At 45.7% G+C, this 12,931-nt stretch overlaps 1 protein-coding gene across 5 annotated transcripts in view; it reads right to left on the bottom strand.

Moving 5' to 3' along the window:
• Positions 1-12,931, bottom strand: part of LOC126185297 (protein unc-13 homolog 4B) — a 509,766-nt gene that overhangs the window by 61,656 nt on the left and 435,179 nt on the right. The window contains exon 1 of one of the 5 annotated variants that reach the window (XM_049928120.1): positions 134-563. The exons of the other annotated variants lie outside the window; for them this stretch is intronic. Within the exon in view, the coding sequence (XP_049784077.1) occupies positions 134-256 (123 nt within the window). The 5' untranslated portion in view covers positions 257-563. Of the gene's footprint in view, positions 1-133; positions 564-12,931 lie in introns of those variants that run through there. 5 annotated transcript variants of the gene reach the window in all.

The following is a 12,931-nucleotide window of genomic DNA, read 5'->3' as shown; positions in this document are numbered from 1 at the left end:
ACGGAACCACCCTGTGCAACACAAAAACTACAGTAAGATCACTGTGTTCCCCTAAGGCGTAAGCATAAGCTTTGTAATGTCAGTCCCGTTGTCCCGCGTCCACTCACAGCACGCGCTGTTCCTTCCGACTCACTGTCATGGTTTCGAGGTATATGGTGGCCTGCCTCTTGAGGAATTCCTTCTTGACGCCCCTGAAGATGTTGCGGCGGCGCGGCGGCCGAACGGCCGGCAGCGCCGCGTCGGCCCCGACCAGCATGTCTCCGGCAGGCGGTCAGGCCAACAGCGGCAGCGGCGGCGGCGGGTCCAGCAGCCGTAGTCGCCGCGCAGCAGCGGCGCCGGCACACTGGCCACGCGGGGGCATGCGCGCCGACCAACCCTGCCTGCCCTTCCCTCCTCTGCCCTTCCCTTCCGGCGCCTTATTTATAGCTGCGCCCACTTTACGAAACAAGCGACGCGCTAAATTATTACTTTTTTCTTCCGGCGCCGAGAGGTGGCGAAAAACCAGCCCCCGAGTGTACACACGCGGCGGTGTATCGCTGCGGCCCCGCCGTGGAGCGGCCGGCGAGCCGCGATAGACTGAACGCTCCTACACACACACTGCTGGCGACGGGTTTGCCAAATACTATTTCTGTTGGGGGGCCGGGCGTCGAGCGCTGCCCCGTGCTGGCAGCCACCAGACACTCGGTGCATCCGCTACCTGGGCCAAGGCTGGACACCGGCCGCAGTCCTCCGTCTCACATTCCGAGTACTCTCCTGACCGGAAACTAAGCGTGACCGCCTCTCTGCCACGGATGCCTCTAAACCCCAATAAACTCCCAGCCAGCTGGGGCTCGTAGATAAAGGCTCTGGCGATTAGCCACCTCAAAATCTATTATATTTTTGAATAACACGAGGGGGCGTTCAGCAAGTAATGCAACACGTTCTTTTTTTTCTGAAAGCATCTACATCTACAGCCATACTCCGCAAGCCACCTGACGGTGTGTGGCGGAGGGTACCTTGAGTACCTCTATCGGTTCTCCCTTCTATTCCAGTCTCGGATTGTTCGTGGAAAGAAGGATTGTCGGTATGCTTCTGTGTGGGCTCTAATCTCTCTGATTTTATTCTCATGGTCTCTTCGCGAGATATACGTAGGAGGGAGCAATATACTACTTGACTCCTCGGTGAAGGTATGTTCTCGAAACTTCAACAAAAGCCCCTACCGAGATAATGAGCGTCTCTCCTGCAGAGTCTTCCACTGAAGTTCATCTATCATCTCCGTAACGCTTTCGCGATTACTAAATGAACCTGTAACGAAGCGCGCTGCTCACCGTTGGATCTTCTCTATCTCTCTATCAAATCTATCTGCTACGGATCCCACACTGCTGAGCAGTATTCAAGCAGTGGGCGAACAAGCGTACTGTAACCTACTTCCTTTGTTTTCGGATTGCATTTCCTTAGGAATCTTCCAATGAATGTCAGTCTGGCATCTGCTTTACCAACGATCAGCTTTATATGATCATTCCATTTTAAATCACTCCTAATGCCTACTCCCAGATAATTTATGGAATTAACTGATTCCAGTTGCTGACCTGCTATATTGTAACTAAATGATAAGGGATCTTTCTTTCTGTGTATTCGCAGCACATTGCACTTGTCTACATTGAGATTCAATTGCCATTCCCTGCACCACGCATCACTCCGCTGCAGATCCTCCTGCATTTCAGTACAATTTTCCATTGTTACAACCTCTCGATATACCACAGCATCATCCGCAAAAAGCCTCCGTGAACTTCCGATGTCATCCACAAGGTCATTTATGTATATTGTGAATAGCATCGGTCCCATGACACTCCCCTGCGGCACACCCGAAATCACTCTTACTTCGGAAGACTTCTCTCCATTGAGAATGACTCATTTTATTCAGTATCTCAATACACCCCCACTCTCTTGGCTACAAAACTCTATTTTCCAGCATAATCTCAGACTTTCGTTGCTTTTTATGGTCTTCTGTTAGGTAGCGGACGCGTACCTTTGACTACCCGAACTGGCGGACGAGTGTGTCCGCACTATCAACAGAGACGTTCAATTGCTCAGCTATGTGTGCGATTGTAATCCGTCGATCACCTTCAATGAGTGTCTCCGCTCTTTCCAACATCGTGGGAGTCACAGCTGTGTGTGGCCGGCCGACTAGTGGGACCTTGTTGCAATGATGACAGACGCCTTGCCCAACGGCTCATTATGCTTCTGTTCACTGCCATATCTCCGTAGATATTCTGCAAGTGCCTATGTAACTCTGCGATGCTCCAGTTTTCCTCCAAAAGAAACTCAATGTCAGCTCTCTGCTTGGGACTCACCTCCTCCACATTCCAGATGTCCCACAACAAGTTCCACATTTTTTCAGCCGAAATTGGCCGAAAAGAAAATGTGTCGCATTACTTATTGAACACTCCAGCTATATTACAGAATTTAAACTATCAGGAAGCATTTCGAATATTCATTACGTGGACTTAAATAATACCAGTCAACGTTTCCACAACTAATGATACACACTTACACTCTTCGAACATGTTATGCACTTGACGGCGCCTTAAAATGCGCATAAGTTCCATACAGCAGAGGTTTAGAGGCGTGGCCATTTACAGGCTTCCACGAGGCTAAAAAAAGACCTTAAGGGACTTTACTACCATCCACAGGGTTCCGCTGTTTAAAACGCATGGCAATCAACACAGTGACTGATTCTTCACTCTCTAATCCTTTAATCCTTGTCTCTGCATCTCTATTACGCTTTAATGCGTCATTAATATAGGCGTAATATTAACATTGTGATAGTAGTAACGATGTCTTTGTTTTTTGTATTGGTAAATCTACACCATGTACTAAAGACGTGATAAGTTTGTACACTGCACGTCTCGCTAAAGTGTACAGAAATAGCCGTCCGTTGTCGCCGAGTGGTTCTCGGCGCTACAGTCTAGATCCGCGCAACTGTTACGGTCGCAGGTTCGAATCCTGCCATGGGCATGAATGTGTGTGATGTCCTTAGGTTAGTTAGGTTTAAGTAGTTGTAAGTTCTAGGGGACTGATGACCTCAGAAGTTTAGTCCCATAGTGCTCAGAGCCATTTGAACCATTTTGTACAGAAATACTGTGAAGTGTTGCCACTTAGCGACAGTTTCAGCAACGGTTAGATTAAATAAGGACGCAGAACATGTTTTCAGTTGCTAACAAGTGCTTTGCTTGCTAAAAAGTGCTTTGCTTGCAAACAATATTTGCTTGATAAAGTGCGTTCTTTTCGTTGTTTGGGGGGCATTTTGATGGCTTTTGCAACATGTGCATTATACTGAACTACCAAGAACACGTATCAGGCTGGTGCGTTTTTGATTTGCGTGTTGGTATTCCAGTTGCTATGGGTTTCTTTATCGATCGCCATTTCTTATTTGTAGTTCACTGCTGCTATTTGAGTTTACATATTGTCATTTTGTCATTTGGAGATAGTGAGTGGAACTGTGGACGCCGGAATATGGAGAGGCAAGTGGAGAAATCTTAACCAATAGAGAGATGTGACAGTAGCGGAGGCAGCCAGAAATATTTGCGCCATTCATTGAGGGGGAGGGGCTAAAGGGACGGGGTGAAAGAGGGGGACGGGGGAGGAGGAGGAGGAACAGATTAGCGGTTAATGTCAAGTCGACAACGAGGTCATTAGAGACGGAGCACAAGTTTCGATTAGGGAAGGAAATCGGGCGTCCCCTTTGAAAGGAACAATCTCGGCATTTGCCTGAAGCCATTTAGGGAAAACACGGAAAACTTAAATTAGGGTGACCGGATGAAGGTTTGAACCGTCGCTCTCCCGAATGTGAGTCCAGTGTGCTAACCACTGCGTCAATTCAGTCGGTCCGTCTACGTAAATAATGGCATTGGACAGAGCATAGCAAGAAAATGGTTTTCTCGTTTATGAGGACTATTTTGACACTAGTGACTCTCCAAGTTCAGGAAGACATCAGGGCTTTGGTGAAGATCGTTTAAATGCATTAATCCACAATGATCCGCGTCAGTATACACGAGAACTGACAAATGTGAAGAACTGTAATCGTTCCACCATCGAGCGATATTTGCATGCACTGGGAAAAGCCAAAATCACAAAAATCAGCGGTTGGCCATATGTGCATCTCTACTTGCTCGTCATCAACTGGCCGAGAACACCGACGATTCCAATTCTGTATAGTTATTGGTGACTAGAAATGGTGTCTTTATGCTAACATATGGGAAAGCAAGGAATGACTGAGCCCAAACAAAGTAGCAACTCCCCTTACAAAGACCTGCGCTTGTCCCAAAGATAATGGTTCAAATGGCTCTGAGCACTATGGGACTCAACTGCTGTGGTCATACGTCCCCTAGAACTTAGAACTACTTAAACGTAACTAACCTAAGGACAGGACATCACACACATCCATGCCCGAGGCAGGATTCGAACCTCCGACCGCAGCGGTCGTGCGGTTCCAGACTGTAGCGCCTGTAACCGCTCGGCCACTCCGGCCGGCCCAAAGATAATGTTATGCATCTGATGGAACAGGGACTGCGTTGTGTGCTACGAATTGCTTTCCGGAGGCCCGAGGTGTATTCACCAGGAAGACCGCGTGAAGTGATGCTGTTACTCCACGATAACACCTGCCCGCATTCTGCTAGGCTGACAAAAAACATTTTACAGGAATTGATCTTGCTCCCTCAGATTTTCACCTTTTCCGCTCTCTATGGAATAACCTTCAAGGAACTTTCTTTCCCGATGATAATGAGCTCCGAACATGGCTCTACGAGTTCTCTGCCTCAAAACCACATGATTTCTACAGTCGTGTAGTCAGGAAGTTAACCCAGAAATGGCAGACTGTTGCAAAAATTGAAGGAGACAGTATTACGCTACGGACTTATGAACCAATCCAATATTTTGATACGCAATTGAAGGGGACAAAAAGTATCGGTAGGACTCTATGGTACTCGAGAATTTGAGTATATTGGTAACAATGCTGAAGACAGGGGCCGCCTCTGTCCACAACCTAGGGCTTTTACCGAAAAAAAACTCTATTCCGCAGGAAGCTTAAATTGGTCCAAAATACACGCAAAATAGTCTAAATACTGACATCCGTGCAAACACTGTATTCGCCAAATTCTCAACTTTTACGTCTCGTAGTTTGCTTCAAGTGTCAACTGTCAATACTCTCATCGTTTCCCTCTTTTTCATAGCGTTTCTCTGTATTGAGGCGTCCTCTTTTTCCCATGATTTGGAAAATTTATTTTATTTGAACGATGAGGCCAGCTGATCATCTTGTCCCCACAGTCGTCAGTTAACCCAAGGGACAGAAGTCGTGTGACCCATCTGAGTGAATCGCCTAACCTTTATTGCGTGTGTTACTGCATTCTGTTTGTGAACCGTATTCTCTGAGGCGGCGACTAGTGAGTAGCCTACCATCCGCATGAACGAGCGTGGAAACCCGCTGGTTGGAGTATTAAACGAACGATCGTACAGCCCGAGTCTGGGTCGTCCGCTATTGCTCTCACGCGCGCTCTCGTGTCAAATACTCTCAGGAAAAATATATTTTGGAAGTACACTGAAGCGCCAAAGAAGCTAGTACAGGCACGCGCTATCAAATACAGTGATCTGCAAACAGGCAGGATACGTCGCTGCGGTCGGCAGCGCCTATATAAGACAAGTGTCTAGTGCCGTTGTTAGATCGGTTACGGCTCCTACAATGGTAGGTTATCAAGATTTAAGTGAGTTTGAACGTGCTGTCGGCGCACCAGCAATGGGACACAGCATCTCCGAGGTCGCGATGAAGGGCGGATTTTCCCGTAAGACGATTTCACGAGTGTACCGTGAGTATCAGGAATCCGGTAAAACATCAAATGGCTCTGAGCACTGTGGGAGTTAACATCCGAGGTCAAAAGTCCCCTAGAACTCAGAAATACTTAAACCTTACTAACCTAAGGATATCACACACATCCATGCCCGAGGCAGGATTCGAACCTGCGACCGTAGCGGTCGCGCGGTTCCAGACTGAAGCGCCTAGAACCGCTCGGCCACACCGGCCGGCCGGCAAAACATCAAATCTCCGACATTGCTGTGGCCCGAAAAAGATCCTGCAAGAATGGAACCAATGACGTCTGAAGAGAATCGTTCAACGTGACAGAAGTACAACACTTACGCAAATTGCTGCAGATTTCAATGCCGGGCCATCAGTAAGTGTCAGCGTGCGAACCATTCAACGAAACATCATCGGTATGGACTTTCGGAGCCGAAGGCGTACTCGCGTACCCTTGACGACTGCACGACACAAAGCGTTACGCCTCGCCTGGGCCCGTCAACACCGACATTGGACTGTTGATGACTGGAAACATATTGCTTGGTCGGGCGAGTCTCGTTTCAAATTGTTTCGAGCGGACGGTCGTGTACTGTTATGGACACAACCTCATGAATCCACGAACCCTGCATGTCAGCAGGGGGCCGTTCAAGCTGGTGGAGGCTCTGTAACTATGTGGGGCGTGTGCACATGAAGTGATATGGGACCGCTGATACATCTAGATACGACTCTGACAGGTGACACGTTCATAAGCATCCTCTCTGATCACCTGCATCCATTCATGTCCATTGTGCATTCCGACGGACTCGGCAATTCCAGCAGGACAGATCGGTCCCAGGAACACGCCTCTGAATTTGAACAATTCCGCTGGCCACTAAACCCCTCAGGCATGAACGTTATTGAGCATATCTGGGATGCCTTGTAACGTGCTGTTAAGAAGAGATCTCCACCCCCGTACTCTTACGGATTTATGGACAGCCCTGCAGGATTCATGGTGTCAGTTCCCTCCAGCACTACTTCAGACATTAGTAGAGTCCATGTCACGTCGTATTGCGGCAGTTAAAGCGTGCTCACGGGAGCTCTACACGACATTAGGCAGGTGTACAAGTTTCTTTGGCTCTTCAGTGTATACCGCATCTATCTGACCATTCAGCGGAATACTACTTCCCTTATTAATTTATCGATGAACGCACGAGTTCTGTGGAAAACAGTGTCTGCTTTTCCCTCATAAGTCTTTCCTCAACGCTATTTCACGCACTTTCTTTCTCCTTCCTGTATCTCTTAGTTCCATAGTCTACTGCTTTCCTGATCTCTTCTTATACTTTTGCCAAGCGTTATTCTGTGTCCCCTCACAGTCTATACTGTCGTTTGGTGAGATCATCACTAATTATTTAATTATTCCCCAAGTCATTTTGTTACGGCAGACAACACCTCTACTACTCTGCAGGCGTTCAGCATAATTTTCATGTGAAGTTGCAACTCAATAAAGAACGCAATTTTAGGTACTGCAGGTTCTTCATAGTTTCTTTGGAATCGTTCCGGTGTCCAATGCTTCCAATGGAACGATGTGCACCGACTGAAGTTTACACATGTCTTACTTTACCTGTCATATCCCCGTATTTGCTTATTTTTGCTGGTCATCGAGGAAAGGAGGTTAGGCCGGCCGCGGTGGCCGTGCGGTTCTAGGCGCTCCAGCCCGGAGCCGCGCTGCTGCTACGGTCGCAGGTTCGAATCCTGCCTCGGGCATGGGTGTGTGTGATGTCCTTAGGTTAGTTAGGTTTAAGTAGTTCTAAGTTCTAGGGGACTAATGACCACAGCAGTTGAGTCCCATAGTGCTCAGAGCCATTTGAACCATTTTTGAAAGGAGGTTAGGATTTTGCGTCGCGTCGACGGCGCGGCGATTAGTGAACCAGAACAAGCTCAGACTCAGAAGGGTAGCGGAAGAAACTGGTCATGTCCTTTTCACGGAACCATCCCAGCATTGCAATAAGTGATTTCCAGAAGCCATGAAAAACCTAAATCTGGATGAGTAGAGGGGGATTCGAAGCGCCATCCTGCGAATAAGAGTCCAATGGGCTAATATATAATAGGCCACCTCACTCAGTTTCTCACTTCTCATCTCATCATATCCTATACAGCAAAATTATCATGTCGGAATAATATATCACTTTCCTGTTGCAAGAACGGCCAAAGAACGGGTCTAACAACATTCTGCGTGTACCGAACGCGTCCCCTCCAGAAATACCAAACGTGAACGAAAGTTGTAGCTTATTGCACCCCAGACCATAAGGCCTATGGTAAGGCCAGTGTGTCTCGGACGAATGCACTCTATGAGACAGCGATCACCAGGTCTATGACGTACAGACAAACGGCCATCACGTGCGTGCAGGTAAAATCTGCTTTCATCGCTGAAGACAACGCTGCAACATTCTGTCTTCCAAGCGACCCTCTGACGGCACCAGTAGAGTCGTGCACGTCGAAGTTGTGGCGGGAGTGGAAGAAGGGCGGGAGGTGTGCGTGCCTGTAGTCCCACTGCTAACAACCAGTTCGCAACAGTTCCTGTTGACACGTCTGGGTTCACAAACCCTCTTATCTGTGCTGTGGTAGCTGTGCAATCTGCTACTGCGACGATACTGGCGAGCGTCTGTGCTGTGTGGACATCGAGAACGTTGTCTACGAGTGTGAGAATGTTCACGTGACCACTGATACCAGCATCATTGCACAACAGACACATCACGTCCAACTTGTGTTGCAGTTCTCCGAAAGGACCATCCCGCTACTCTGAGGCTACAATTTGTCCCGTTTCAAACTCGCTCAGTTGGCTACAGGAAGCGGAGTGCGCCTCTGTAGCGTGGTTACCTGCTTGCTTCACACGTTTCCACCACACTGAGCCTTCTGGCTGTGAGGTAGACACAGCTGGCGCTCTGACAGCTATGTCCCTACGCTATCTGTTGGCGGATAACGTTGAAATCATCATGTTTCTATCCACTCTCAAACAGATCATGTATGCCGTCATCGGATCAAAATCGACATCGTCTTTCCAGGTGCACTAATTTTTTCCGTTAGTTTATTTATTAAGAACACGCAAAAACCTAAAATCTCACTTTTGTTGGCCAGTAAAGTGATCATACCTTCAATCTTTTTAATTCAAAGTGAAGCTGTTAATAAAATTCTCCTGGGTTTGGCTGTCTCAAACCCAGAAGAATTTTATTGACTGGGACAACGGCCGCGGTAGCCTACGTTTACATCAAAGTGAAGGTCCTTACACTCAATGTTACAATCGTGGACCTACTGCGAAATATAACTGTATATCCAAAGTGTTTTTTGTTGCTGTATGCATGTAATGGCATCGTTACCGACGTAATATCGAAGTAGCCTAATTCAGAACCTGAATGTGAGCCGGTGACCATGTACAAAATGATGATTTCTTGAAGATGTACTCAGTGAGTTTAACAACAATCGCTACGTTGAGGCAAGAATCAGGAGAAAAACGCGCTACATCGATTTACACAAAACTACTAGAGGTTTAGTCGATTAGAGAATGACTGTTATAGCGTCACGTATACGTTAAAAATGTCCCACAAACTGTGCGTAGGGAGTACGTACCGTTTGGGGCACCTTGCTTGCAGAATTATGGAGGTCGTTGAGAAGCTGTACTGAGATTTGCATACATTATTTCCTTGTTCAGATCAGGTATGGAACAATAAAGAACAATTAATAATGAAACAATGGCACGGAGTAGCCACACCATCCACTGAGCAATAGTTTGAAATGTGATGGTGTTGTGGTCTACAGTCGGAAGACTGATTTGATGCAGCTGTCCATGCTACTATATCGTGTGCAAGCCTCATCATCTCCAAATAACTACTGCAATCTAAATCCATCTCAATCTGCTTACTGTGTTCATCTCTTGGCCGCCCTCTACGATTTTTACCACCCACACTTCCCCCAATACAAAACTGGTGATCGCTTGATGTCTCAGAATGTGTCCTATCAACCGATCCCTTCTTTTGGTCAAGCTGTGCCACAATTCTCTTGTCTCTCCAATTCTATCCAGCACTTCCTCAATAGTAACCTGATCGACCCATCTACTCTGCAGCATTCTTCTGTAGCACCACATTTCGATAGCTTCTTTTTTTTTTATTTAAACTGTTAATCGTCCATGTTTCGCTTCCATACATAGCTACACTCCATACAATTACTTTCAGAAGAGACTGCCTGACACTTAAAAGTATACTTGATGTTAGCAAATTTACTTCAGAAACACTTTTATTGCAATTGCTAGTCCAAATTTTATACCCTCTCTACTTTGACTATCAGTTATTTTGCTCCCCAAATAGCAACACTCATCTACTACTTTTAATATCTCCTTTCCTAATCCAATTCCCTCAGCATTACCTGATTTAATTCGACTACATTCCATTATCCTATTTTGTTTTTGTTGATGTTCATCTTGTATCATGCTTTTAAGACACTGTCCATTCCGTTCAACTGCTCTTCTAAGATCTTTGCTGTCTCTGACAGAATTACAAGGTCATCGGCAAATCTCAAAGTATATTTCTTTTCCTTGAATTTTCATTCCTACTCCAATTTTTTCTATGGTTTCCTTTACTGCCTGTTCAATGTACAGATTGAATAACATCGTGCATGGGCTACAACCCTCTCTCACTCCCTTCTCAGCCAGTGCTTTCCTTTCATGCCTCTCAACTGTCGTAACTGTTATCTTTTTTTTTTTTTTTTTCCTCCAAGTTGTCAACAGCTTTTCGATCCTTGTGTTTTACCCCTACTACCTTCGGAATTTCAAAGAGCTCCCCAGTCAACATTGTCGAAACTCTCTCGAAGTCTACAAATGCTATAGAAGTAGGTTTGCGTTTCCTTGACCTATCTTCCAAAATAAGTCAATATTCTCACGCGTCTTCCTGCATTTCTCCGGAATCCTATCTGATCTTCCCCGAGGTCGACGTCTACCAGTTTTTCAATTCTTTTGGAAATACTTCGTGTTAGTATTTTGCCTGCATGAATTATCAAACTGCTTTCTTTGAAATTGGAATTATTACATTCTTCTTGAAGTCTGAAGATATTTCGTCTGTCTCGTATATCTTGCAAACCAAGTGAAAGAGTTTTGTCATGGCAGGTTCTCCCAAGGCTATAAGTAGTTCTGAAGGAATGTCGTCTATTCCCGGGGCCTTGTTTTGATTGGGTCTTTCAGTGCTCTGTCAAGTTCTTCTCGCAATATCTTATCTGCCATCTGAGTTTCATCTACGTCCACCACATTTCTACAATATGCCCTCCAGTAAAACTCCCTTGTATGAACTATCTATATAGTCTTTCCAACTTCAATTTTTCCCTTTGCTTAGGAATGGTTTCCCATCTGAGCTCTTTATTTTCATACAACAGCTTCTCTTTTTCCAAAGGCCTCTTTAATTTTCCTGTACGTGATATCTATCTTACCCCTAATGATATGCCGGATATAAGCTTCTAAATTCTTACATTTGTCCTCCAGCCAAGCCCGCTTAGCCATTTTACACTTCCTGTCAATTTCATTTTTTAGACGTTTGTATTCGTTTCGTCTGCTACGTTTGCTGCAGTTTTATATTTTCACGTTTGATCAATTAAGTTTTGAAACATGGACATAAATGGAAGAACGGAAGACAATTCCACAGTAATACTTGTCAGTTCTCGGTGATACTATATAACACCAACTGACGTTTTATTGTAAGTACCCGATGTCAGTAGTGGCTGGTGAGTCTTATTTATGTTCCTCAAGTATAACTTTAAAGTTTGCTGGGCGCCCTAAAGTATCATCCGATTTATTCATTATCTATTTCATAAATGAATACATTGTCACAGTAAAATGGGGAAGAGAGTTCGCTTGTAGCTGCGACCGTCTGAAATTCCAACCCGAAGCCACTTTTCTATTCTCGCGCACATAAAACCGTGTGCCCGACGGCGGCATAGTTTTGTTCATTCCCCGAATTCTCTCTGAAGGCGAAAGGGAAATAAAACGCTCTAGTGATGAATGCCAACTCTGCGTTCATAGTCACAGTTGCCTCGGCAGTAAACATCACCGACACCAAATGCTCTGACAGCTGCAAGGCGAGCTTGCCCGCACGTGGCACAAAATCAGTGACGTTTCAAGCACCCGACTTGTCCGTTCTCAGTACAACTTTCCACATAGATATCAAGATCTCCGACGTTTTCTCATACATAATGGACGCCAATCAAAACAGTGGAAAATGAAACGAAAACATCGAAATGCAATTTAGATTACGATCTATATGAAACAGAATTAGCACAGTAACAACAGAATGAAGTATTTTTTAGGAAGATCTAAACTCTAAGTCTTATAAGTATGTGAATCTGAGCCATAGGGTTAAGAATTTTCATCAGGAGTCGGCCATCTAATTTCTTCAGAGCGAGCGAGAGAGAGAGAGAGAGAGAGAGAGAGAGAGAGAGAGAGAGACTGCCGCTGGTTGATCGGCGTCTTAAATTTAACGTTTAGGACATATTGGGTGGTGTCAAAAATTTCATTCAGTATACAATATCGACTTCAAAACAAAACAGTTCAAGACTTTGATACACGCGTAAAGCATGAAGTGATTTCAGTTTGTTAATGCGCATTCGAAGCGACGAATGAAAATTCGTACCAAGGGCAGGATTCGAACCCGGGTATCCTGCTACTAGGCACGTGCACCAACCACTACACCACCCTGCACAACTGCATGGACTACCCCTTACTCCCTCCTCAATTCAAATTCCCATTCACGCCTCAGCCCACTTGATAGTCCCCCTAAACACTAACAGCATTGCAGACTGTGCGCACCTACTAGCATCTTGTGTCTGGTCTCCATTTTTATACTAACGTGGGAGAAACGTCTCTGATTTACTTAGTTCATTTAACTTACTACTCCTCTCCTCTGTCCTGGATTTATGGTTGTTACGTAGCACCTAAATGCATTGACAAGCTCTACACTGAGTATCCCGTTATAGCAAACACAATGCGTTGCACGACTCGAAGATTCTCAGACGGAAAGGTAGGTTGGTTGGTTGGTTGGTTGGTTTGGGGAAGGAGACCAGACAGCGTGGTCATCGGTCTCATCGGATTAG

Source organism: Schistocerca cancellata, chromosome 1, assembly GCF_023864275.1.
Source record: "Schistocerca cancellata isolate TAMUIC-IGC-003103 chromosome 1, iqSchCanc2.1, whole genome shotgun sequence".
Classification (NCBI taxonomy): Eukaryota; Metazoa; Arthropoda; class Insecta; order Orthoptera; family Acrididae; genus Schistocerca; species Schistocerca cancellata.
This window is presented reverse-complemented; position numbering and strand designations above follow the sequence as displayed.